Here is a 26897-nt window from a genome sequence, read left to right as displayed (position 1 = left end):
GATTCATCTTCATTTAATCTCCAGAAAGCTGCATGGAAAGCAATGCTCAATTCTCATCAGTGTTTAGTCCCTTCTAACACTGCTGTGGCTGAGGGCCCATGTTGGGCAGCATGTTGTGATTAATTAATACAAAGGGTTGCTCATGGAAAAGTCTGGTCTAAGTGCAGAGCAGCAGATGAGGTTAAAACACTTTTGTTCTTTGACTTTGTTCTTGTTTCTCTGTCTTCATTTCCATGGCATTTTCCCTCCATTGAGACTTACTTAGTATGCATCAGTTCCTGCAAGTTATTATCAAGGCCATTTTTCATTCTCTTATATTACTACTTGATACTTTTGTATTGTGGCAGGAAAATTGAACAGGGTATTATTGCTCTCATGGTGTTTTTTCTGGCATGGATCTTATCACAGGATCCAGTGAAGTCCCATCAGGTACAAGGAGACTTGGATAACTTGGCTGGGTTTTCTCTTTACAGATAACTAGTCATATAAAAATCAGTATTAACTGGAAAATGTGTTTAACAGCATTTGTGCTTCCACTGCTGTGATGATGCACGTTATAAAAGAGGTTATATGTATTTATTTCTATATATATTTACACATCTAGATAATCTACTTTGTATTCCTTCTTACCTTTCCCTTGTACAGGTTGGTGTGCTGGGTGATGAAGAAGAATGGGTGACTCTCCATGAGGTGGAGAATGAACCTGATGCTCAGATGCTGGAGGTGCCAAACCTCACTCCTTACACTCATTACAGGTAAGAAGAGCCTGGAAAAAAAAATAGTAAATAGCAGCATGGAACAGCTTTCCTAATCAGAAACATCTGGATGGGTTTTATAATCTGAACAAAAGGGAAAAGCTTTGCTGTTTTCAGAGGTTATACTTAAAACTTCTAATCTGATAATGTTAATTGTAATTCACATAAAATCCTGCTGATAACATTAAGAAGGAAATTTAAGTGCTCAGTGAGATGCTTTCACAAATAACTGCTATCCTGTGACTTCCCTCCCTGAAGAGAGCACCAGTGGAACATCAGCCAGTGACAAATCAATCATAGTTAAACTGGTGCAAACCTGTAATTACATATTTGCATCAGCCCAAACATCACTCTATTGATTTAACTTAATCTGGTAACATCAGTTAGATGAAACCTTTGTTAATAGGAATTTACCAAGTTAAGCTCAATAGATATAAGCAATGCTTAAACTGATTGAGGTGACTCTGCATTGTGGGTGCACCCCAGTTAAACGAGATTGATTTTTAAATCAATCCAATCCAAGCAATGCCATGGTATAGACAAGACTGGAGAATTTGAGGTACTCAGCCCTAATGAAAAATACTTTCATGATCCAGCTTGCTAATGTAGAGGCTGGTGGAAAGGAGATCCAGTGACAATTGTTAAATCAGCCCTCTAGAAACTTGTCCATTTTGTGCTGGCTGAAGGGGCTATTAACTAATCCATGTGCTGTTGTAAGCCAGGAGTAGGTGCAACCAAGGAGAGCTCATGTAATTTACAACTGACTCAGTGCTGGCATGTTAATTTTCCTCCCTTGGTCACAAACCTAGGAACATATTGAATTTTTCACTAACTCTCCACTGAAGTGTTTTAAACCTCATCTTCCAGAGCTAAACGCTTTACTAAAAGGTCTTTGAAAATTTTTTTTGAACTTAAGCAGAGATTTCTGGTGCAGAGGTTTAGGAAAATTATCTTCAGGTTAAGAGGATTTTGCTCTTCTCATAGAGAGGGATCCTAAAAGCTGAAAAGGCAGGGATGAGCAGGAGAGTGCAGGTTGTATCACAGTTCAAGGTTCACTCTCTGTGAAGAATTAGGAAAACTTGCACACCCAGACAGGGGCATGGAGAAACATCTTTGGGATAGCAAATAATGAAGAATATGAGAAATTTGGGGTGATTGTTTCTTCCCAGTTGTTAAACTTTTTGATTTATCTTATTCTTACATCTCATTTTTCTCTTGTATTCATTAATTCCGGAGTGATCGCACTTAGACTGGAATCTTTCACACATCCAGTTCCCCTTTGATTATTTTTCATCTGAAGCAGCCCCCTGAATTTTGCCCATTTTTTTCCTCTCCTGCATGCCCTGATAGGAGCTTTTTCAGATTTGCTTCAGTGTTGAGCAATTTTATACCAATTTTTGAAACCTAGACAGCTGTTGCCAAATGGATTCGTTGTCCTCTGATCAGCTTCAGTCATTGCCCACTGAGGAAATGCACGGTGAGAGCTGATTATCAGAGCACATCTTACAGGCCATTCTTCTTCCCTGTATTTTGGGCCACTGTTTGAGAGTGAAATCAGGACAGTATTTGTTTAATGTGTTTCCTTCAGTGCACTTTGGAGGGAGATCAGAACAGGTAAATAAACACTGCTGTGTTGACTGGCTCATCCTTTTCCTGAGCTCAGTCATTAGGTCCAAAAATTAAGTTTTTTATATGAGCAGGTCACGTATTTATGTGCAAGTGCTGGGTGTTTCCAGTTGCTTGTGAGGGTGAGAGTAGCTGAAATATACAGCACATCTTAATTATGTGGTGCTCCTTGTAGAAAAAGATTTCCCTAAATCTATGTGACCCAATAAGGATTTCTATTGTAGAAGAGATGGTTTCAAGCAGACAGGGTATTTTTTAAAGATGCATATCCATATTAAATAACTTAATCTTTCTTGTGCAGGAAGGCTGAAAATGCAGCACAGGGATAAATCAGCCTCTTTCAACAAGTAATTGAGGGGAAATGTTATCACCAGTATATTTTTTATATTGACAGGGAATGAGACTATCCGAAGTTTGATATTTTAATATCTTTCTGAATGCATTGTATAAGCATCAGCAGAGAAAATCACTTACTGCCAGGATAAGCTCATCAGGCTTGGTATAATTAACATAAATTTCTCACACAAATACCTAAGTTTCTAATAGGCCCTAAGCTAATCTCATTTTCATTTTTTAAATACCTGAGAGGATCTGAAAGCAGTTACCATCAAGCATTCAGCAGCGAATACAAAGAGGACCTGCGTGCGGCGACCTTCGCGGATCGCTCAGAAAGCCCTAATTCGTATTTTTCCACCCATCCTTCCTCCCTGGAGAAGCCAGGGAACGTTCCCCGAGCCCTGACAGCGGCACTGGCTGACTCTTTTCCCCCCTTGCTCCAGATTCCGGATGCGGCAGGTGAACGTGGTGGGCTCCAGCCCCCTGAGCCAACCCTCGCGGGTCATCCAGACCCTGCAGGCCCCGCCGGACGTGGCCCCCGGCAGCGTCACCGTGCGCACGGCCAGCGAGACCAGCCTGTGGCTGCGATGGGTGGTGAGCAGCTCGAGGGAACGTGGGCATGGGGATGTGGGGTTGGGGCTGCTCCCCTGGGGCCAGGGCAGCCCTCCCAAAGTGCCTCTTCCTCCTCTTCTTCCTCCTCTTCTTCCTCCTCTTCCTCCTCCTCTTCTTCCTCCTCCTCCTCCTCCTCCTCTTACTTCTCCTCCTTTTCTTCCTCCTCCTCCTCTTCCTCCTCCTCCTCTTACTTCTCCTCCTTTTCTTCCTCCTCCTCTTCCTCTTCCTCCTCTTGCTCTTCCTCCTTCTCTTCCTCCTTTGCTTCCTTCTCCTCCTCCTCTTCCTCTTCCTCCTCTTGCTCTTCCTCCTCCTCTTCCTCTTCTTCCTCCTCCACTTCCTCCTCCTCTTCCTCTTCCTCCTCCTCTTCCTCCTCCTCCTCCTTCTCCTCCTCCTCCTCCTCCTCCTCCTCACACTCAGCTCGAAGGAGTAAAAGCCAAATTGTTTCCTTTTCCAGACTGGTCGGAAATCTGAGCCTTGCCTTAAGTGCCTTATTAATCAAATAAATTGCCTACTGCCACTGTTTCTGCCACTTCATCAGGGGAATGTGCCTGTGTGTAAAAGCTTGGCTTTGAGGAGCTCCAGGACCACAGTCTGGGTCAACACATAGGGCAGGAATGGGGCGCTCAAATGCCGCTTTCCAGGGCTCGGTTGTTTGCTCTGTACAAAACGGTCCCCAGAAGGGCACCCCAGCCATGGGCAGCATCCTGTGGCTCTCAGAGCTGTGGTGCAGCAGCAGCAAGGCTTGCACTCCTGTGGGAAGATTAGATTTAGCTGAAACGGTGTGGAATTATGCGCTAAAATGCAGAGATAAATGATTAATCGCAAAGATGCGGCAATTGCTGACATCGCTGTGCCCCTTCTCCCCTCTCACTTACCTGCAGTGTTGCCACGTTGGGATTTACTTGGCAATTAACCTGCTCCAGAATGGTTTTTCTTCACCCCTGTTAGGCAGAGTTTTCCACCGGGGTTACTGCGGTGTGAAGTTGATGAAGCACAGGTTTCCTTTTGCCCAAATGTTAGCTTTTCCATGCATAAACTCATTATGGCTGCAAGTCAAAATCAGGCTGGGAGCAAGAGGGTTTTTCTCCTGTTGGGAAGGAATATTTCCAGTTTCTCAACAGGACACTGCACTTAATGGTGAACCTTGCCAGACCAAAACCTGAAGCTTGAAGGTGTCACCTCACTTCCCACAGAGGAGCCATTGCAGTGCCTTTGTCATGGCTTTTCTGCGTGAATAACATGCCCACGTTGGTACTGGATCCAGACCTACATATCTTCCACCAAAATTAACTCCAGGTTGTTTTAAGAGCCTTTAAAACATTAGGACTGTGCTGTCTGGAAGACTGTTTTCCTTGAGTCAAACTGCAACAGCCACAGCTAAAAATGACCTGATAAACGCTTTTCATGCTTAATAACATCAATATTTGAAAGTGTTTAATCTCTTTTATTTCAAGACCTGCAGGTGAATCTGTTTTCCCCTGGGAGCTGGGGATTCCTCCCTTCCTGCAGAATGAGGGTCACGTTTCTAGCCCTGCATGCCTGCGGGGTAGAGTCTTCTAAGCTGTGAAATGTTAATATTATCCAGCTTTTCCAGTGAATCAGAACTGAATCTCAGCCATCCGTGGCATCATGTAGTTAGTTTTGCAGCAGAAAAACTCCAAACTTCATGAAGTAGGCTAATTATTTCATATTTTAATCTCTGAAATTGCTTGGGGAGTTAGAATACTAGAATGAATCTCTGCTGATAAATGAGGAGGCAGAGAGTCAGTAAAAAAAACCTAAAAAATGTACGATAAATGAATTTGTCACATGCTTCAGCAATTTATCATTCATTTCCATAATTAATCACAAAGCTCTGAAATATATTGTATTCATATCATCTCTGTTGATACACCCACAGCAAAGGCCTTGCTTTTGTGAGCAAACCTACAAAGTATCAACTTGGTGCTGATACACCCACACGAAAGGCCTTGCTTTTGTGAGCAAACCTACTTGGCTCAAAATTACGGTAAAAAAAAGCCAAAAAGAAAAACTCCAAGCAGCACAGAAACGTAGAGCTCACGAAGCATGAACCAGAAAATCAAGCTCTTGATCATTTTAGCCTTGCTGTGGCCAGCACACGAGCTGAGGCCGCCGTGGAGGGCCGTGTGTCCTGACGGGAATGTCGTGTTCTCCTGTGTCCCCCGGCAGCCGCTCCCCGACACGCAGTACAACGGGAACCCCGAGTCCGTGGGCTACAGGATCCGTGCCCGGCGCCTGGAGCCGCCATCCCCGGCCTTGCTGAGGGTGCTGGGGGACCGCCTGGCGCGGGAGTGCACGCTGGAGGAGCTGCAGGAGTGGACCGAGTACGAGCTGCAGGTCCAGGCCTTCAACGCCATCGGCGCCGGGCCCTGGAGCGAGCCCGTCCGGGGCCGCACGCGGGAGTCGGGTGAGTCCGGGCACCGCTGGAGGGGCAGCCGTGGACGGCAGAGAGAAGGAACTCTGCAGACCTGGGATATCCTAGAAACACGTGGTTTTATTGCAAGGGTGGTGGGTAAAGAGGGCTTTGCTTTCAGACACCAGCCTGGGCTGGAGGGAAGCCCCAAAGAGAGGGAGAGGGTATGAGGTGAGGGAGGTAAAAAAGCTAAGCAGGGTAAAAGGGGTAAGAGAGAGGTAAGAGCAAGAGTAAGGTAGAAGAAGAGGTAGAAGAGGGACAGGGCAAGAGAGCAAGGACTTTGTTACAATACATTATGTCTCTTTTTGTGTTGAATATTCTAATTTACAGTCACCAACCGGCGCAAGATACAAAACCTACAAACTTTGCATGCAGCCCATGAGAACTGCCATATCAGCATATCATCCTCTATTCTAAACTCTAAAGACTACTTTCTTATGTACTTTTTCCCTGATGCCTTGGCAGGGTGGAGAGGGGCTACATTCCTGAGTCCTTTTGTTTTCTGTCCTGACTCCAGCTAATCACCGCCTTCCTGCCTACCATGATCACATCTCAAAGCTGGCCTTCATTTCTATTTCACTCACAGGTTTTACATCTCCAGTATTTCTTACCAGACAATCATATCCATAAGTCCTTCCTGTCCCATCTTTCCCAACACACCACGTCTGCTGCCACAGAAAACCCAGAAAGTTCTCCACTTTCTGCCCTTTTGTTCATTAATTTTTAATTAATTAATTAATTAATTTTGTTCACTCATTTTTTTTAGCTTTATTTTTTGATGTTGGGGGGGTGGGAATTTTTGCTTGCTGAGCTGTTAAACCTGAAATTAAATTTATAAAAAACTATCTCGAGATGCACTGCAGGCAGAAAGATATACAGACATTTGAAGGGCTGTTTGTTTTTTTTTATTATTCCTACCTTGCCTTCATGAATAAACCTTCGCATTTTTTATTTAAAGCAAACAGAACAACCTCTTCCCCTTTCTGCCCCAGTGTGGACAGCGCAAGAAGCTTGTGTAGAGACTTTTCTGGCTGAGATGCTCTCTCACGCCTCCTTTTCCTCCCCATATCCCATTTCCCCTAATCCTCCCCTTTCCCCCATCTGCTTCTAGCCTGAGGCACATTTTCCCACAGCTATGGTTACCTGAAATTTCATTTCAAGCACCAAATAATTCTAAAAGGGCACAAGTCACGTTAGAGAGCTGATTACACAGGGAGAAATAAAATAATTACCTGAGCTTCTGATGGCACATTTTCAAACCTGCCTTCCAAAATTGTGTGTACAAGGCTATGTAGACATAACCTTCTCACAGACCTAGAGCAGCAGGGCTGTATTGTTGAGCTGAATTGTCCAGGCAAGCACAGAAACTTCAAATATCAGAAGGAAACTGTCACTCTCAGGCAACAGTAAATTACTGTTAGCTCAGGAAAACAGTGACAGCAGATGTTGAAAAGCTGCTCTCTAGCTGTTGACTTCCCCAAAACTTATTTCCAGACCTACCCTACATCCACCTGGAAAATGAGAAGTTACGTTGCAAGTTAGTAACAAAGTGGGTGACACATGTGGTTTAAAAGTTTAATAATAAATCCATTCGTGACACTTATTTGTGCAAGATTCAACACTGATATTTTTTTCCTGTTATTCCTTTGCGATTTTTGCTTCGTTTAAGAAGTTTTTTAAAGGGATTTAATCCCATGCATGTCTGTGCCCTGTGTACCATGCAGTGTTCCTTGGTGGGAAGCGAGGCCAGGCACGGCAGGGTTTGGTCTGCTGGTTCAGATAACTCTGCTTTGAACTAGCCAGGAAGAAAGCTAAACAAAGTCATCCCCCTCTACTGAAGTGTTGTTCTTTGGGAAGGAGTAATTGGAAAGCGATTGCCAGAGGTATTTTAAAAAAGGCTTGCGCTGGAGTTAGAGATAGCACAACCCAGACAAAGCAGTTCTGTATCGTAATAAAAAGATATCACCTCCTCCACTTTTGCCTCTCTGCTGCTCTTCAAACACTTCTTTTGAAATGTAGTAAATACTAAGATTAAGTCATTTCATAAAACCTTAGGATTACAGCGCTCTTGCTCAGCATCTAAAGATCAGAGGTTACGTGTGGATCTGGCATTTTCTATGACAGTATTAAGAGAAGGTTGACTTGAAACTGATTGTGGGAGGTACACAGAACCCAGGATCAAAATAACACAAAGCTGTGATCTAGACCATAAAGACTCATTTGTTTTTTTCCATGTGTTGTCTTTGATACTGACATCTGATTTCTTGCATAGAGCAAGTCAGGGCTCAGACTTTTGGCTGTATTTTCCTAGATTTAGAATATACAAGATGTGCTGGCTTAGTAGCAAACTGTATGAAAGCACTTCAGGGAATCTGGAATTAACCTGTATGCACAGTCAAATGGGGTTAAAATGCAAATAAAAGATATTTAAAGCTGGAGAGAAAGGTCAAAGCACTTTTAGGTCTGTCTTCAGAACTATAAGAAAAATTCTGTTTATTGCTCATGTTCTCAAAGCACTTCAAAAGCATGAGTCCTAAATATTTCTTTTTCCATTTTTTTAGATACAGAGTCTTAGGGAAGTTGATTTTGCTGGTGCTGGGGGTTGTAAGCATCCTGCACAGCTGGCCAGAGGTGGCTTGGCCAGGATCATGTGGTGCTTCATTGGCACAGCTCCTGGATCCATGTTTTACACCATCCAAGGAGATAAGGAGCAGAGCCCAGGCACTAAACCAGGCCATGGTATCCGATCGCAGTGCAGCCACTGGAGCCCAAAATCTTTATTGAAAATAAAGCTCTGTTTGAGCATTTGTTTGTTTTAGGTTGTGCAATCACAGCATTGATAGCTGAGCACAAATGCCAACAATAGTGGGGCATGTCATTACAAGTACTCACTGGTTTCTGAAGCTCTTGAATATATAAAGAAAACAAAAGCAAAGAAACTATGAGAGAATAAATAATGCTGGAGGTTTTGGTAACACTGGCCTGAAAAACAGTTGGGAAATCCTAAAATGAAAATCTGGGATAGGGTTGCAAGCAGCTGAAGGTGGAGGGAGATGAATTAGGATTTTTAAACAGGACAGGTTCTATCAATCCAAAATGTTTTCGTAATGTTAGAAATTAAATAGCTCATTAAATTTTACAGTGTAAAATAACTGCAGAGTAACAAGCTCAGTTTCCACTCAATAAATTGACAATGACAGTAGGTCCAATATAGAGAAAGCAAGAAATTGCAGAGGCATCTGATGTATTAGAACAACCTTGGCAGGGCTGCTTCCTCTTAGATACAGAACCCTCTTGCTTTCAAAAAAATTCATCTCAGATACACCTAACCCAGTGCCTTAATGGATTTTGTGCTCTTAATATTCAGCTACATGAATGTGTACACTTGTCTTACAGCATGAGCTACTGTAGGAGCATGGTCACACATCCATGGCAAGGATCAATCTCCCGATGCTGGGGAGTCTGACCTTCACAGAGCAGTTACTGTGCTGTGATGGAGCATCTCTTGATAATTCAAATGTGGTCCAGTGTCACTGTGGGAATTTGTCAGTTTGTACAGGCTGAGGATTTGGCCTGCAGTACCTAATTTTATAGGCAAAGTGGATGTGTCCTGCAGCTGTGATACTTTTGCCGTGAACCTTGCTGGAAATTTGCACTTCTTAGCTGACATCAGTCAGATGTACAATGTGCCACTTTAATTTTTTTGCTTTCAAAAAGAGCGAGGGATGTGCAGCTAAAATGAGCTGCAAAAATGCAGAGAACCACTGCATCCCACTCTCTAGCTTTCCTAGAAAGCCAGAATACAGACTAGCTTATTAAAGGCTCCTTTTGGCCCAGTTAGAGACATAAAACGACATAATTTGCTGTATATCAGATGTGGCTGTGTCAGATGTAGAAAGAGGATGCATGATTTCAGATGCCAAAGTGGATAACCTTAAAAACTTGAGCTTGTTATTGAAGTCCCAGTGCAAAGTGCCAGTAACTCTGTGATTTCCTCTATTTGATCTTGTGAAGTGCTCCGTGCTGGCACTTTGCTGGATTAGCTCATCGTTTAGTTCCCGTGTTTCCAGTTCATTTTGTTCAAACTCTGGGATTTTTTTTTTGGACACTGTTGCTTTGGCTTCTGTGCTGTTCTTGCAGGTTACTAATGAGAACTCGGCTTTTCGGAGCTTATAACAAAGTCTTCAGTGCAAGAGTTTAAGGAAACCAGCATTAGAGAAGGGAGCTTGCAGAGGAAAGAGGGATTATGTGCCTCACTCACTAATTAGTCTTAGCAAACTATAATTTCTTTGAATCACAGCTCCCTGAGAGAGGAGATGGGTCAGAGAAATGAAGGTTACCTTTCAATTCATTCTTCAAGGGTCAATCAAAGCCTGTTACTTGATAAAAGACTGGCAACAATAAGATCCATAAAATCACTTGCAGGTCCTGAATTCATATTAGAATAAAATTCTCAACACCGAGGTGAGAACTGAAGATTTAAAACTCGCTCAATGAGGACAAAGATTTTTGCCATTCAGGCATTGGACTTAGACTCCTTTCCAGTGAGAGGGGGCATTCAGCTGCCCTGTCTCTGGGAATTGAGAGGGTTCTGAGCTAATGAACCTCCTCCTCTCCTTTGTCGGCTGTCCAGTGCCCCTACCAGCAGTGTGACCATCCTCACCTCAAAGCCAAGATGCCCTCAGGGCCAGCCCGGGCACAGCCTCCACCTTCTGTGTATTCGGGAGAGTTCCTGGCTGCTGATCAAAGAGGAAGAGAAATATTTGTAAAATAAAGTAACTTTTTCTCTTTTGAAAGGCCTCAAACTAGATAAAATAGAAATAAATGTGGCTGGAAAGGGCTTCTTTCCTCTACACATCCTGGTTTCTTGTGACCCACCTCCACCCTTTCTCTCTCCAGGAGTGATTCATGTGGGAGTAGCTCTTTGTGAAGATCTACAGATAAAGTTATGGCAGCTATCCAAAGACATTCATGGCTCCTGGCAATCTATTTTCCTTTAACATAATTATATCCTTGTGGGGGATAAATCTGGGAGAAGATTTAAAAAGAAAAAAGAAAGACACTTCAGTGTTGGAGGGGGAAAAAAATTGGATTTTAGTCTGCTGCAGTGTCGTGTGATGGTGCTCTGCTTCTTATGCCCCAAATAATTAGTATCAGGGAAATTGTTTCAGAAATTACTATCTCTGCCGTTTACCTTGAGTGCACAGGGGTGGGGGTGCCACGTTTTGGGGGTGGGTTTTTTCCATTTTTATTAGTTCTGGTGTCATACCCATTATCTCATTTGTGTTGCTAGGAGTTTCAGGAGCTCGCCTCCAAAACAGCAGGTCTGTTCTTTCACTCGGACAGGCAGGAAAGCATTCCTTTGGCAGAGCTTTGGGCTGCTTTTTGTGATATATTCAGGCCCTAATCAGGCCTTACTGTCCCTAAGTGCTTGTGTAACATAACTGGGGGAATGTTCTCTGGAGGCCTGACAGGTGTATCAGGCTTTAGAAAAGATTGTACCCTTCAGATGTTGGAAATGCCATGGGGAAAAATGCAAAAGGGCAGCGTAAAATGTGAACTCTTAAAAATAGCCTCACATCCTGCTTGCATAACGTGACATGCTATTAAGCTTGCCTACAAAAGGCTGCATTTGTGTGGTTCTGCAGCACTTGGAGTTTTAATGGCAGGGGAAAATGCAAGTTTGCTCTTCTCTAGAGTCAGAGAAAATTACAGTGTTCCTGTGCTATCAGTCCTAATGATGTTTCCAGTTTCATGAGAGCCAATTTTGCAACGTAAATGAAATGGGCATCTCTCAGTGACACCGTATCAATCCCTGAAAATACACCTCGCATTAATGCAGCCATCTCTAATTGATGTCTTGCAAATGTTGAGCACTATCACATCATCAAAAGGCTGCATAGGTTAAAAAACTTCTTACTGAAGTGGGAGTGCTGTCCAGGGGGGAAATTATTGCTAGCTCTAGACAAAATGTTATAATTTCCTTTCAGATAATATAGGAGGGCACAGGGGCATAAAACTTCTTGTTAGAACAGATCATGCTGTAAGATAAACTCACATTCAGAGAGATTTCTGGGGTTTGGCATAGGGAATAAAAGGTATGGGAAAGAAATACTGGGGGATAGACTTGTGAAGGAGTCCAGGAATTAAAACTTGATTCTAATTACTGCAAATATATAGAATTTGAAATTTATTCATAGCTGTCAATATTTACTGTCTGTCTGTAGACACTGATAAGTATTAAATGTTTAGCTCTTTACAAACATTGTCATTTCTGAGATGAACTGGCAAGAAATTGTGAGACAGGCTGAAATAAAAAAGATGATGTGGAATGAATACAAGAGGAGAAGGGATTGTCTAAAACATATTTGAGCCTTTTTGGGTTTGAATGCTCTTCTATAGGATCCTGGAAGACTCCTGGGCAGGTAGGGAGATGGAGAAAAATGATCTGATATGTCTGACCTATTTCTACTCTTTGGTAACTCTGTGTGGTTCCAGTTCCCTCTGCTCCTCCTGAGAATGTCTCTGCTGAAGCTGTGAGCTCAACCCAGATCCTGCTGACCTGGGCAGCAGTTCCTGAGTCTGAGCAGAATGGTCTCATCCTGGGCTACAAGGTATGCTACTGCAGTTTCATACTCATTTTAGTGTTTTACCAGGACATGATTTTGTATTTGTTATTTATTATTCATCTGCTGGATATTCCTATTGTTCCAAAGTCAGCTGGAGAAGACAGAGGAAGCATGCTGGCTTTGAAAGGGGTGATTGGTGAATGCAATCTCATTTTACACGGGGTGACAAGGAGGAATCTCCCTCTCATCACTCCTCATGCAACAATCTCTTTCCTTCTGTGCCTCATCTACGTTTCTCCTGCAGATCCTTTACAAAGCAAAGGATTTGGACTCAGAACCCAAGAGCCAGACAGTGAGGGGGAACCACACACAGTCAGTGCTGCTGTCAGGCCTGAGGAAGTTTGTCCTGTATGAGCTGCAGGTGTTGGCGTTCACCCGCATCGGGGACGGGGTGCCCAGCTCCCCTGCAGTGACAGAAAGAACCAAGGATGATGGTGAGTTTAAAGCTTACCAAAAGAACCATCTCATTTTGAGCCAACCTTTTAATGCAGATTTCTTCTAGTGGTGCAAGTGTAGGCGACAAATATTTGGATTTTGGGGGGAATTTCTTTTCAGCTTTGAACCCAAGGGACTGTATCTGGTATAGCTCAGCAATATCCCACTGGTCATGGGCTGAGAATCTGGCAAAAGCACAGAAAACCAGTGTCTCCTATTTCCTCCTTCCCTGCAGCTAATGAAGAGGAAAAACTTATTGAATTCTGAAGCTTGGTGGAGATAATTTCTATTGAAGACAATTTTAGAGCCCAATTATAAATTCCTATTGAAGTTCATCCATGCTATTAAAAAAAAAAAAAAAGGTGCTGCAATTGAAAGCAATAAACAAATGTGGGCCTGATTGGACTGAAGGACAGGGATGGAATCTGCAACTTCAGAACTTCAGTAATCCACTGTCCTTTTTAATTTTTTACCCCAAAAGAATAAGGCATTGACCTTGGAAGACGATCCTACCAGTTTCCTTTAGCAGCTGCCTCCAGCACTTCCCAGGGGGTTCCCAGTGCAGTTGGATGTCCTGAAGGAACCCAAGCAAGCACTCCCTGAGCACACTGGTGTGGTGGGAGCATTCCTGCTGATGGGATTCTATAGAAATTTGATTCCATTCTTGAAATATTTTTGGGCTTTGCAGATGCTAAAACTGCTTTTACTTTCGTTACCTTTTCAGGAATAAATAGGTTGAGATCAGTGGGAGAGACTTCGGTTGAAATCTCTCTCTTTGTCATCAAAATCTTTTCAAAATAATAATGGAGTAAACATTGGTTTACACAAGCAAACTGATTAAGGTAATTTGGTTGGGCTGAAAACACATTCAGACTTCTGGCTTAACAAAACATTTTCCATTCAATGCAGGGAAGGAAGGAGTGGGAGCATGTGGGGTCAGGAACAGGGCCAACAACTCCCTGACATTTTTTTAGCCTTTTTCTCAGCATACTCCCTGTGTGTAGACCTGGCTTTTCTTTGAAAGGAAAAATAAGAAAAATTACTGTTAGCAGAACTCTGCAGAGAGAGAGAAAGCACTCAGTGAATTGTACATATCAGACTGTAATGAGAAATACTTAAAACTGTTTGTTTTGGATAACCCCATTATAGCAGTTCCCTCCTTAAGTGCATGTTGGCAAATGAAACAAATTGTTCTTCCATCTCCATACCCCTGACATAAATATGTTTTGTCTCCTCTGGGCTCAACTTAATTAAAAGTATCACCAGGAGTAATGCAGGTGGAATTTGTGCTGAAGGGGAAAATTCATGGATGGTAATGTATTAATTAGCATCTCCTCACCTCGTGAACCTGGGCTGGTCAGCACCGTCTGTGTTAATGTGCCTCTCACCTGCCTCAGGTTCTCCTGCTCACACCTCAGTGTTTAAGATGCAAATGTAAAGTCAGAGAGCAGTTCAAAGCCGGTGCTGATGACACAGGGAAGGGATATTATTGAATTCCAACAGGTATGAAGTGCATTAAACTGTATAACTCTCTGTAAAGACAGCTTGGTGTCTTGCTTCATAGTGCTTTCTCAGTTACACCAGTGGTGATGCTGCAGCGAGAAAAATCCTTCAGAGCTCCTAATACAGTGAAAAACCACTGTAGGGTGCACTGGTCTGTGCTGTGTTTGGTGTCTGAGGGTGTTGGAGGCCTTTATCCATGGACAGAATATATATTTATATACAGAATAAATGTATATTATTCACATGCATAGGTGCTTCCAACCAGTGTTGGAGATACCCAGCTTGGGCTGTAATTCTGCATGGGGTGAGCAGAAAGCTGTGAGCCCTGTGAGGTGCAGCCCTCACTGCCATAAGCTGTGTGTTCCCTTGCAGCCCCCGGGCCCCCCGTCAGGCTGGTGTTCCCCGAGGTGAGGCTGACGTCCGTGCGCATCGTCTGGCAGCCGCCTGAGGAGCCCAACGGCATCATCCTGGGTGAGATGGAGCAGCAAACCCCGGCCTGGGGGTGGAGGGATGGAGATCAGGGCAAGCTACAGCTGGGGGGTGTTCCTGTCGGGTGGTTGAACAGGTGGGATCCCCGCGTTTTGCATCATGAAGCTGATTTTATTGAACACACCGCTGGTTTATGTACCTTTCAAGCATAACAACCATATGTATGTCTCTTTGTAACATTGCTTAACTATGGGCTAGCACAGACTTGCACAGGCCTGTACTGTCCTGCACACAAACATACATACACACACCTTGATCTCTTCCCTCTTCAGGGTCTTGCCTCGATTTGCCAGGGCTTGTAGCCCTCTAGCACATCTACTTCTGTAATGAGTTCAGCAGTACTTTGAGTCTTGCTTTCAAGCTCTATTCCCACACTTTCCTTTGCCTTGCACATAAGCAAATCTCTGTCTGAAGAAAGGAAAATGTGCTGCTGTCAGCTGAGGGGGTGTGGTGGGTGAGGGGACAAGTCTGCAGGGCTCCTTGCTGTGGGTTTTCCTGATCCAGAATTGGGTGTTGTTCAAGGCCCTGTGTCTGAATGTCATCTCTCTTCCCATCTGCTTTTGGGTTGGTAAGCTGTTTGGCTGACTGTTGGGAAAGCTGCCTGGAGACCTGGATTTTCCCCACCTTTGTCAGACATGCCCAGTGTTTCAGTTTTATGTGTGCTTCTATTTTATTGCTTCCTTCAGATAATATGTCTGACAGGTCATGAGGAGTTAAATCCTATTTGCCCTTTCATCAAGGGAAAGAGAGGCAGCAAGGCACGACAGGAATTTGTGGAAAACCTTCTCACCTTCCTGCTCTCATAACTCTTGGGTTGCCTTTGCAATATGTGCACCAGCCACTGTTGCACTTAAAATGTGAAGACTTTTTACAATGTAAGAATCCTTTCCTGCCTCTAAAATTAACGTAGCTCGTAGTTACCACGCAATTTAGTGTTTGCTGCTGCTGCTGAACACATTTTACAGTATTTCTGGCTGGCAAGTAAAGATTTGTGTCTCAATTCTGAGAACAGAAGCAAAAGCTTTTGTTTTTATCTATTACTCAGTCTGCCAGGCCTTTCTGCTTCTAATTTCACTGCCATCTTTCAGGCTCACATGTAGGCTTCCAGCAATATTCCCTAAAGCCCTCCTTGCTGGCTGGAGGGTGCCTGCTTCAAATGCTCCTGCAGAGGTGGCATTGCTTTAAATACAGAACTCATCCTGCATTGCACTTAAATCTAGAGTCAAGAATTCCAAGTGTTTGCTCAGGTGTGTAGTTTACCAAAGTGATCCTGGCATTCGAAGGCACAGGGAAATCTTCAAACAGCATCCAAAGGCAGAAGCTCCAAGATTTTCTGAGCACGAGGAGGAGTCTGTGTGAAGCTTGGCAGCAGTGAGCTGCCAGAGATGGATCCACACAGGGTTTCTCTGCAGCTCAAGGAAACTTGGCTTACAGGTTGTCTTGTGGGCTTGATTTGTTGCTTTTTTAAAGGAACTGTGTGTCCTAGAACTTGCTCTCAGCAGAGGTTGAGATTTGAGTCACAGGATGTGGTTAAGGAGAAGAAAAATCATTTGATAGGAATGATGAGAAAGCACAAAAGACATTTTACTCCCCCAACTGTGTTCCAACCTTGCACATTGCTGCACTTTATCTGCCTCGTTTGCTGGAGTTGCTGCAAGATCAGTGGAGTAGGAACTCTCCTTTCTTTTGTCTTTGCAGTGTGCTTTGTGCAGTGCATCCCCTTCCCAGCTGGTTCTTGCTCACTGCCATTATGGTGATGATAAAATCATACAAACAGGGTTGGAAGGAAAGGGAAAAGCTGTCCCTTAAAGAATCTTTGGCATGTTTAGTGTGTAGACTGTTGTTTCCAATGTCTTTCACAGCCCATGCCCAGTAAGACATCCCAGGATGTTTCACACAGTCCTTGACTCCTCTGATGATGTAACTAAGTTTGTTCATGTCCCACAGTACAGTTCCAGGTCAGCCAGTCCTCCTTTCACAAGTACATTCAGCTTTTTCTCTTTAAGTGTGATAATTCACAGATGCCTTTATTGAATTTCATCTCACTGATTCCAGACCATCTCTCTTCATTACCCAGATCTCTTTAAATGACACTCGTGTCCTCTACAGTGTGCACAGCTTAGTTTCATTTTTGGAGTTTGCAAGCAGATTGACAATTCCATCAGCGAGGTCATTAATGAAAGTAATAAACAGGACCAGACTCATTCATGAGGTCTCATGAGAGCTTACTTACTATGTCCTCCCAGGTTGCTAGCAAATCACTGATAACAACATTTTATGTTTTCTAAGTGTTCATTTCAAAACGTGTGGTGTTTTTCTTAGATTCTGTTATTGTGTTTGCTTTTGGTGAGACTGTGTGCAGCCATATTAAAGCCTTACTCAAAGTCAACGTGGATCATATCTACTCTTCCCACCTGGCCAATTACACTGTCAAAATGGAAAACAGATTATTTGATATTTATTATTTGCTCCAATCAAACAGATATTGGCTGTTCCTTGGCACATTATTATCCTCATAGATGCTTGTATATTGACTCATATTTTTTTCCAGATTCTTTCTGTGTATTGAACTTTGATTGTTTGTAATTCCTTTAGTCAGTCTTGCCTCCTTTTAAAAGATGGTGTACTCTGTTTGCCCTTTTGTAATGTTCTGGGCTGTCACCTGTCGTCCACAGGTCCTAGAAGAGAATGGCTAATTATTCCGAGATGGCTCCATCTCTGCAGGGCAAATTTCATCAGGCCTTTCTGACTTGATTACATCCAGCTTAACTAAATATTCGTTAACCTGTTCTCTATTCCAGCCTACATCCTTACTTACATTGTTGTCACTTTTCATTTGTGTGGAGGATCTTGTCAGCACCAACTTCTTGTTGTGTGTGAAAATGCAGCAATGCAAGTATCAGCCTTCCTTCCCTTTCTGCCTTATCTCTCTTTTGCTCATTTTTTCTTCCTGCTGGTTGACCTGTCCTCCTCCTCTCCCTCAGATTTCTAATGTATTTATGAAATCTTTCTCATTGCCTTTGCTGCCCTTCAGGTGATAACTCACTTTGCTCTTTGGCCGTTCTGATTTTGTCCCTACCTGCCTCTGCTGTCTATTTATATGCTCCCTTAAACCTGTGTCCTGTTTCAACTTTTTGTCCAATTCACTTTTGATTTTCAGGTCATTAGTGAGCTCTGAATGCAAACATATTGGCCTCTTAACATCTTTTGTCTGCGTTGGGATAGTTGTACCCTTTTTTTTGTCTCTTAAAATGGTCAGCTAACCTGGATTCCTTTTTCCCTTAGAATTCCTTCCCCGGGGGATGTTACCTGCTAGTTCCACCCATCCACCACTTTGAAGTCCATTGTCTTTATTCAATAGTTCTCGCTTTTATTTTCTCAATGGTAGAAATACTAAGGTTCCTGGAGGAAGTAGTTAGCTGCCAAAGAGAGAAAAAGGGAAAATTGCTCATGCTGGGTTCTTCTGTGATCTTTTCTAAGAAGTGAGCTGTGCTTCAAAAATAGATAAAAAACAATGCATAGCGTTCTAAGGAAAGGTTTCAAATTCGGGGAGTTTGGGGTTGTTTTTTTTTCCCTGTACACTTTTTACATCTCATTACTATAATGAACCTCCAAAACACCACTGCAACCCCCTGGTCAAGTGCACCAAAGTGGAGTCATTGGGAAAAATAAGTGAACATAATTTTGTGCTCTGCCCTTCTATTCACTCATGGGGCTGGAAAGAAAAACCACTTGCTTTGCAAGAGCGACTTACATTCAGAGCCTTTGAACTAATGTTCCTGTTCTGCCTGCCTTGTCCTCTGAGCATACACGCACCTTTGCCGCTAACATTTTTGTAATCTATATAAAAACATGTTCTAGCATTTCAGAGAGAGATTAGCAGGATGAAATACTGGCAGGCACCAAGAGGGAAAACCACTTGTTTGTTTGTTTAAATATTTTACCGTGCAAGACTGTGAGATATCTCCCTTTTTCCTTCTGGGAATGTTATGCCAGCCATCGGAGGCTTCACTCTGTCTCTCTGCACTCAGTTCATCCAGCACCCACATAGTTCCTTCAAATACTATTAAAGATAAATGAGGTATTAATGTGCATTTGTGCACTCCAAGCTATGAGCTCCCCCTGAAAACGAGAGCTTAACCCACATCCTCCCAGGCCCTGGTTTGTATTCCTCATGGTATCCTCGTAGTTAGCATTTACCTGGAGCTTATTGCAAAAAAAAAAAAAAAAAAAAAAAAAAAAAAAAAAAAAAAAAAAAAAAAAAAAGGAAGTGTCAGAACTCCGCTGAGAATTAGAACCAAAATTGGATGTAATCCATGTTTGCAAATTCCTATTTTGATCCCAGGCTGCATTTGCACACCCGCTGGCCCTAAAACAGATAAGCAGGAAAATCAACAAACTGGATTGCTGCTCTGCCGCGCCGAGCATAACCTCGCGGTATCGCTCGGCTCTCTCCGACTTCTGTGACAAATTAATAAGTGTTTGTATCTCTGCTGCACCGTGGCCTGCACCAACGGGTGCTGTCACATCTTGAAGGGCTTTGTATGGTGATGAGCTTGAAGGCTTTTTGATATTCATGGGGTGTTGTCACCCTCCTCCTGCCTGTTTCCTTTAGGGAATCCAGCGGCTGGTTGTTGTGGTGACCCAACATTTAACAGGCAGCTGCCATTCATTGAGTCTGGGGAAGTGTGCAGCTCATGGAATTGCTTGCACTCGTGAAAAAAAAATGCTCAGAAAGATGCTAAAGTGAGAAATAAGCCTAGTTTCAATGAATAAATAAACTCCTGAAGACTGGATCTTTCCAGGAGGCTTTTTAATGCTGTTTTGGCCTGGTCAGTAGTGGCACTCCCAACAGCAGAAGAGATTTGGGATCTAATGCTATATGGTGAAAAAGTTAAGAAAATAATGTGAATTCTTATTGACCATCTAGATATTTCACATTCTGAAAGATATTCCTTTCCCCCAAAAGTTTACTCCAATCATCTTTTAAAGGTTATATTTTCATTCATAACCTTTGATTTTTAATTTTTTTTCTAAGATATCTGCAATATCTTATTGTCATAATCTAGTAAAGAAAGGAAGCTGCTTATTCCTCCACTGCAGCAATTGCCTGTTATAGCCCTTGAGCATACATTAATTTCTCTTTGAACACTTTCCATTTACCTCTATTGATTTGCCTCGTTTGATTTCACTTAACATTTCCTTTCTTCTCCTATCCCTTGTTGCTGAAATTCATCAACTTAATAATTTTATCTTTTTGATCTTGCATTAGCCTTAGTTATTATCCAAGCTGTAGTTTAAGTACTGTCTTCTGTGCTCAGAAAAAAATAAAAGTAATGCTTTTTATGGCAGTCTGGATCCTCATTGTCCCAAACTGTCTAGCAGGAGATGCAGGGGGTCAGAATGAAGTACTGGGTGTCTCTCAGGTGGAATGTGGGTAGCAATCAAAGAGAGCTGAGTTCAGGTGTACAGCTTGGATATTTACCTTGGAATCAGACCTGTGGAGGTGTTGAGGTGATGGCTCTGGTTGTGTAAACTCAGGAAAACAGATATTTCCTCAGACTTGGAGCCAACACAGCAGATGTAGGAGCGGACAGTGAGAGCTTGTACTGTTATTCACAGGGTTGCAAGAAAAGGGAGTTTGCAGAGCTTGTCACAAAGACAGGCTGTGACAAGTGATTTCTTCTTTCTCACAGCTAAATTATTTTTTTCATAGCCACAGACCCACTCTTGTGTCAGATATTGTAATGGCCTAGATATGTCTGTGTTCCTTTGCCTAACCTGGATGTGTTTGCAATTCCTTTCAGCATGAGTGCCACCATTTAGCAGTAAATAGTTATCTTCCTATTCCCCCCTTACATTTTAACTACACTTCATATTTTACAAAGGTTTAGAAAAGAGAGGAAATTACTCAACAAGGATATGTCCCAGATATCATACTTATCTTTTAATAACTAGATAAATCAACTTTTCTATTCTTTTAATATTCTCTGTTTCCCTCCAGGTCTTATTCTTTACGTCTTATGTCCCTTTATCAAGCTGCTTTAGCCATCTTAGTTGCTTTTTCCTTCATCTTTCCTGCTTCTGTAAAAATTTCCCCAGTGCTTTTCTTTGACTATTTTTCCTCCTTGTTAAGATCCTGCACTGGGGTTTTCACTCCCACGTTCTTCACATCAGTATAAACAAAAAAGATCATATATATCAGTTCCTTTTCCCCATTGCTCTCTGTCTTTCTGTGGACTTTTAAAAAAAGATCAAAATATCACACCATTAAAAGTACAGAAATACTTTGTTGAAATATATTGGACCAGTAATGGAAGAACTAGTCCCATGGATAAAAAGAGATAATTTGGAGGTGAAAGAATGAAATGTTGAAAGCGTAAGACCCCAAGACTTTGCTGGGATCTAAGCACACTCAGGAGCACTGAAAAATCAGGATACTTTTTAATTGATTAGAATAGAATAGAACAGAACAGGCTATTCCAGTTGGAAAGGTACCAATAACAATAATTAAGTCCAGCTGCCTGACCAGTTCAGTGCTGACCAAGTTACAGCATTATTAATGGCTTCATCCAAATGGCTCTTAAACACAGACAGGCTTGGGGCATTGGCCACCTCTCCAGGAAGGCAGTTCCAGGGTTTGACCGCCCTCTCTGTAAATAAATTCTTCCTCATATCCAGTCTGAATCTTGGCTGAAGCAGTTTTGAACCATTCCCACATGTCCTGTCAGTCCCAGGGAGATCACAGAACCCAGAGAGTTTGGGTTAGCAGCAGTCTTTGAAAGCCATCTGGTCTAACCCTGCTGCCATGGGCAGGAACATCCTCAACTAAAAAAGGTTGTTCTGAGCCATGTCCAACCTGACCTTGAATATTTCCAAGGATGGGGCAGCCACCACCTCTCTGCACCAGTGTTTTACCACCCTGGTAGATCTGCACCTCCACATCCTCTCCTCAGGGAGCTGCAGAGAACAGCAAGGTCACCCCTCAGCCTCCAGACTAGACAACCCCAAAGTCCTCAGGCACTCCTCATAGGACATTGCTCCCAGACTTTGAAGAAAACTAAAGCTATCCACACAGCTGTGGAAATGTTCTGTAGGAATAAACCAACCACAGCCTGGGCTGAACCCACAGGTGCTTGGAAAAGCTGGGTCACTCCTTGAGGTGTCAGTGCAAATTGTTCCATGTGAAGCAGCCATGACTGTTCCCCCACATCCCTGAGCAGCTGCCAGAGAAGAAAGGACAAGGAAACCCTGGTGCATCATCAGTGGCACTGTGAGAGTCAGCACAACAAAATTAATACCATCTGTATCCCAATTAAATTCCACTGTTTGTGGCAGAGTGCGCCACATGCAAGTGGCATCGATTCCAGGGACTGCAGGAACTCCAGGCCTTTTCTGTGAATGGCAATGTGGCAATTGTGGCATATTCACAGTGAGAAATAAATGTCACTGGGTTTTCTCTAATAGCCATAGGTAAGATCAGCCCCTCAGATTTCATGCACTGACCTTCCCAAATGAACCGTGCCAGGTTTGGCTCCCCTTGGTCTTGTTACAGCCAAGATGTGGTGGGAGTTCAAACTCTAGCTGGGATATTAATTCCATGAGAAAGAGATGGCTCAGGTGCTGCAGACCTCTTTTGTCATTCGGAGGATGAGCAGAGGGTTGGCAGAACTGTTCCATGACTGTTTTGTTTTCGGCTGGTTTGATTTGGATTTGTTGGCTGCACGCTGCCCTGTGTAACTCCATGGAACATTTAATCATACATTCAGCTCAGGCAACAAAACTCCACATCAGTTCTGCTATTAATTGATTTTGGAAGTCAGCTGCTGGACTGGAAGTTACCATTGAGCTCCAGAAGTGAGAGCCTGATTGAATTGCTGGGTTTACAGAATGGATTTGAACATTTGGCAGACCCTCTTTGGGGGACAGTTGTCGCTAGTGGTGCGTAAGAGCCCTGGAAGCCCTCCTTGCACAGTGGAATCATTAATAATCCAGGCTAAACTGTGAGCTCCTGATTGTCAGGCAGGGCGGAAGGAAGGTTGTCACTTACAGGCATCAGCAGAATTGATTATTGAGACCTGCATGGATGAAGCAGGACCACAGAGCTTGCAGGTTCCTTCCTCAGGCTCTGGGCAAGGGCAGCGATGCTGAATGACAGAAGGGTGGCTTTATTGGCAGTTCTGGCACTCACTGCTGAGGGAAAAGCACGTGCAGAAAGGAGGAAAAAGCTTTGACTGGTGCAGTCTGAAGGCTGAATGGTTCAGGCAATCCAGCTGCTGGAGCTGCAGCTGAAGAACCTTGAATTTGAGCCAGTGCTGAAACTGGGAGAGGGCAGAACAACCTGCGAACGGGAGCGTTGCCTTGAACTGCCTCAGTCAGGTGTCACATTGCACCAACTCTGCTCCTTTGCTTTCCAAAAAGGTACCAGTGTGCCCAGGAATGATTAAACTGGTTTTGCATCTTGTTGGCCTAAAAGATGGAAAGTGAACTTGGTTTCATGGCAGTTATATCCAGCAGAGCCTCATGTGTGAGCGATTTCCTTTGTAAGGTGCCTGGCATCTGCCAAAAAGCAGAGCTTTATACCACCAAAGGCAGTAAATTACTTTTCTCCTGACTTCAGATAAGCATGAACTAGGATAAACAAATAGTGCTGGTGCTCTGTTGTCCCCGCTAGAGGAGCCAGCTGAGCCTTTTCCCCTCTCTGCCTGCAGGGTACCAGGTCGCCTATCGCCTGGCCAGCAGCAGCCCCAACAAGTTCACCACGGTGGAGGTTGGCTCCACAGTCCGGCAGTTCACGGCCACAGACCTGAGCCCAGAGTCAGCCTACATCTTCAGGACATCTGCCAAGACCAGGCAGGGCTGGGGGGAGCCTCTGGAAGCCACGGTGATCACCACTGAGAAACGAGGTAATGCTTGCAAGCCACGGGTTCAGGGGATTTCTGTGCCTGCCCTGGAGCCTATGCTGCACTCGGGGGGATTTTAATAGCAGGCTGCACCTCCTCCTTCTCACCCCATAAACCTGCCCCAATCCATAGCAACATCATGATTTGAGAAAGCAAGGCAGACTTTTATGAGACACAGTTCTTCTAACCTGCCGGGCTGTTGGGATTGATTTTTCCATCAGCTGCTATATTGGCCATATGCAGCCTCCTTTTGCAGTCAGATGGGGTTGGTGTTTTGTTTTTTTGTTTTTTTTTTTTTTTTCAGCTCTCTCGTTTTCTAGAAAGACTGCAATCTTAAGAAAGTAAGTGATGGATGAATTATATTGATTAGGGAAGGCAAAATGAGAGGCAGTGGTGTTGCAGAATTTCTCCACGGCTCCTCCATTGTGTCCTGACCTAATGTGTTTGTAATTGCACTGGCCTTTCACTGCCACACGCTCGAGCAGAGCCTTTGCATCTGGATTGCCCAGACTTTTTCTGCTTCTTGCATCAGCCATGAAATGGTTGTTTGCATCCTGACTCTCCAGGCAAATTCTGTTCTGAAGGGAATCTAGAGGGTGGCATTTCTATGTGTGTGTAAATGAAACCAGATGCTTTGATACCAAATGTACCAAAATGTGAAAGACATGTAAGGTATTACAGGATCTGCTCTGCATCACTGCTTGTTTTTAATGCTTTGGCTCAAGGAACTGCTCGTTCCTCCAGTTTTAGAACTGATCTGTAGAGCTTCAGTTAAAAGATCTGCATTTTCTGCTTGTGCATGAAGACTTTTAATTTTTATTTTTTTTAATTCAGAGCTAAAAGAGGATATATTGGTGCATATGTTGGTGGAGAACAAGAGTATGAGTTTTTCCCTAGTCTTGCACATAGGCCATGTTCCACTGCAAACAACATATCTCTTGAACTAAATCAAAGCAAGCCAAGGTAATTCTGCCAGCACCACTGGGGTTTGTGCCATGGGATATCTGGATATTGATATTTTTTAAGTAAAACTCTCCATCAAAAACTAGGACCATACAACTCCCATGCCTCATAAAAGTCACAGTTCCAAGAGGAGCACACTCCAGCAGTCACCAGGCCAGACCTCCACAGACATCTTTCAAATGTTGTTAGAACTTCTGCATGTGCTTGTGGGCCTGCTCTTGGCTCTTACCGAAGTTATCCACAAGAATGCAACCAATGACATTTGCTTTTAATTCCTAAAATGTGCCTGATAAGAATCATTTGTTTAAAGTCCTTTCTACACCTTGCACATCATTTATGGCAAGACTAAAGATTTCCCATTGTATTTGCCAACAATGTCTTTCTTATTATTTTTCTTTAACACTTCTAAAAAGAGAGGAAGTTGATGTTCAGCTACCAACAGAAAGAGCCTGCAAGCTGCTTTTCAACTACTACAGAGAGTTTAAAATTCCCTCTGGCAGAGCTCTGCAGGTCATGTGCAGCCTTCCCAGTGCATAACAGTGCAGTCCTCAGAGAAAGAACCTTTGGAGATGTATTAGAAAATTGGAAGTGCCTCTGCTAAAGATACTGTCCATCAAAGAGATTTATCAGCTCAAGGCTTCTCCCACCCCTGTCTGATTGCTGTCAAAGGGGAGGTTCGAAGCCTGACATGCGGAGGCTCCAAAAAAAAAAAAAACCCACTATGCGAAAAAATGTGAATTCTCAAAGCTCAGAGCCTCTCCTGCTCAATAAAAAGCGCTGAGATCCCCCAGACTGTGCACAAGGATGCACAATAGCTCAAGGCAGAACTCCCAGCTCACTGTGGGAACAATGACCCCTTGTTGCCATCAATGCTTTAGGGTTATCTGAGTACCCAAATCACGGTGTAACATGATCCCATGATCCCGTTCTCTTTTTGATGGACAGCTCTGCTGCGTCTCTACGTGCTTTGGAGCCACAAGTTTACTGATCCCATAGAAAGTGTAAGGACAACAATGTGTTTTCTCACATCAGCAAGAATTATAGAAGGGGATGATAAAGAAATTTCTCCAGTGCAGTTACTCTGCTAACAAGAAATTAACCTGAAATGTGTATACATGATAATAAATATTCTAGAATGAAAAGATATTTAATTCCTGTTAATAAAGATGTATGTAAAATCCTCGTAGTACTTGATGCTAAGGTAGACAGACACAAAAATCCTCTTGAAAATTAACAAAATTGGTCACTCTTGCCCTTGTAAATTCCTTGGTTAATCCCAGTATAAATCTTTGCATTTTTCAATGATGCCTGTGATTTATAGATCCCAAGCTATATTGTGGCTGTATTCTCCAGAGCCTCTGCTGCAGTGCTTTGAATTTACACTTCAGAACAGTCAACACCAGTGATCAGGGTAGAACTGAGCCAAAAAACTTAAATGTAGCAAGAAATAAAAAGTAGTCTATAGAGTCGTGGCCTGGTAGAGTCAAGCCTGCACTGACAGTCTCACCTTAACATTTGCTCATGGCTAAACTCCCATAAATAAACCCTTTATACTAATGGTTTTGTACAAACAGTCAGGGAGTATATCCTGCAACACGGGAGATTTTAAGATCTCCCATTAGCAGCAGAAGGAAACCCAGTGGTGGGAGACTGACTGCAAGATCTGACCTGCCCAAAAGTGCAGAGCTTATCAGCAGAATGTATAAAATCCCTGCATGGCTCTCCCTCCCTGGCATGGAATAACCCCACATCCCTGTCTCTGCCTGTCAGTGTAAGGCACTGACCTTTTGCGTCGTGCTGCTGCTGGCACCCAGGGCTTCCTCCAGCTAATAGCTTACAAGTCTTTGGGCACTGATGTCAGCGAGAGCAGGCTGCAGAGAAATGCCAAAACATGCAGGAAATGGTTTTAGGGGATGGCAGGGAAATGAAGCGCTGGCCGTACGGAGCTGTGAGGAATCAGGCAGGCAGAGGTGTGTTTATGGAAACAAGTGCTGATGAAGTTGAATTGAATTGCTTCTCAAAAGCAAGTCACTGCGGTGTCTCCAATCAATTTCTGCTTTATTACATGCCACACATTTTAATCAGAATCAATAATCTTCATGATAAACAATTAAACAATTATTCCTCACTCTATAGGGTTTCTCTATTGAAATCGATGGAGTGCGGAGACGCGGTGACGGGAAAGGAGATCTGTAATGAAACAGTTGGGGGC

The 26897-nt window shown here is 43.3% G+C and overlaps 1 protein-coding gene across 1 annotated transcript in view; it reads left to right on the top strand.

Moving 5' to 3' along the window:
- Positions 1–26897, top strand: part of SDK1 (sidekick cell adhesion molecule 1) — a 393752-nt gene that overhangs the window by 303994 nt on the left and 62861 nt on the right. The window contains exons 24-30 of the mRNA XM_083872526.1: positions 646–755; positions 3161–3311; positions 5520–5757; positions 12262–12377; positions 12637–12826; positions 14703–14801; positions 23531–23725. Coding sequence (XP_083728652.1) covers positions 646–755; positions 3161–3311; positions 5520–5757; positions 12262–12377; positions 12637–12826; positions 14703–14801; positions 23531–23725 — 1099 coding nt within the window. The remainder of the gene's footprint in view (positions 1–645; positions 756–3160; positions 3312–5519; positions 5758–12261; positions 12378–12636; positions 12827–14702; positions 14802–23530; positions 23726–26897) is intronic.

The sequence above is a fragment of the Zosterops lateralis genome (genome assembly GCF_965231275.1).
Source record: "Zosterops lateralis genome assembly, chromosome: 15".
NCBI classification, from domain to species: Eukaryota; Metazoa; Chordata; class Aves; order Passeriformes; family Zosteropidae; genus Zosterops; species Zosterops lateralis.
Note: the sequence above shows the minus strand (reverse complement) of the source record. Positions and strands in the feature narration are given on the sequence as shown.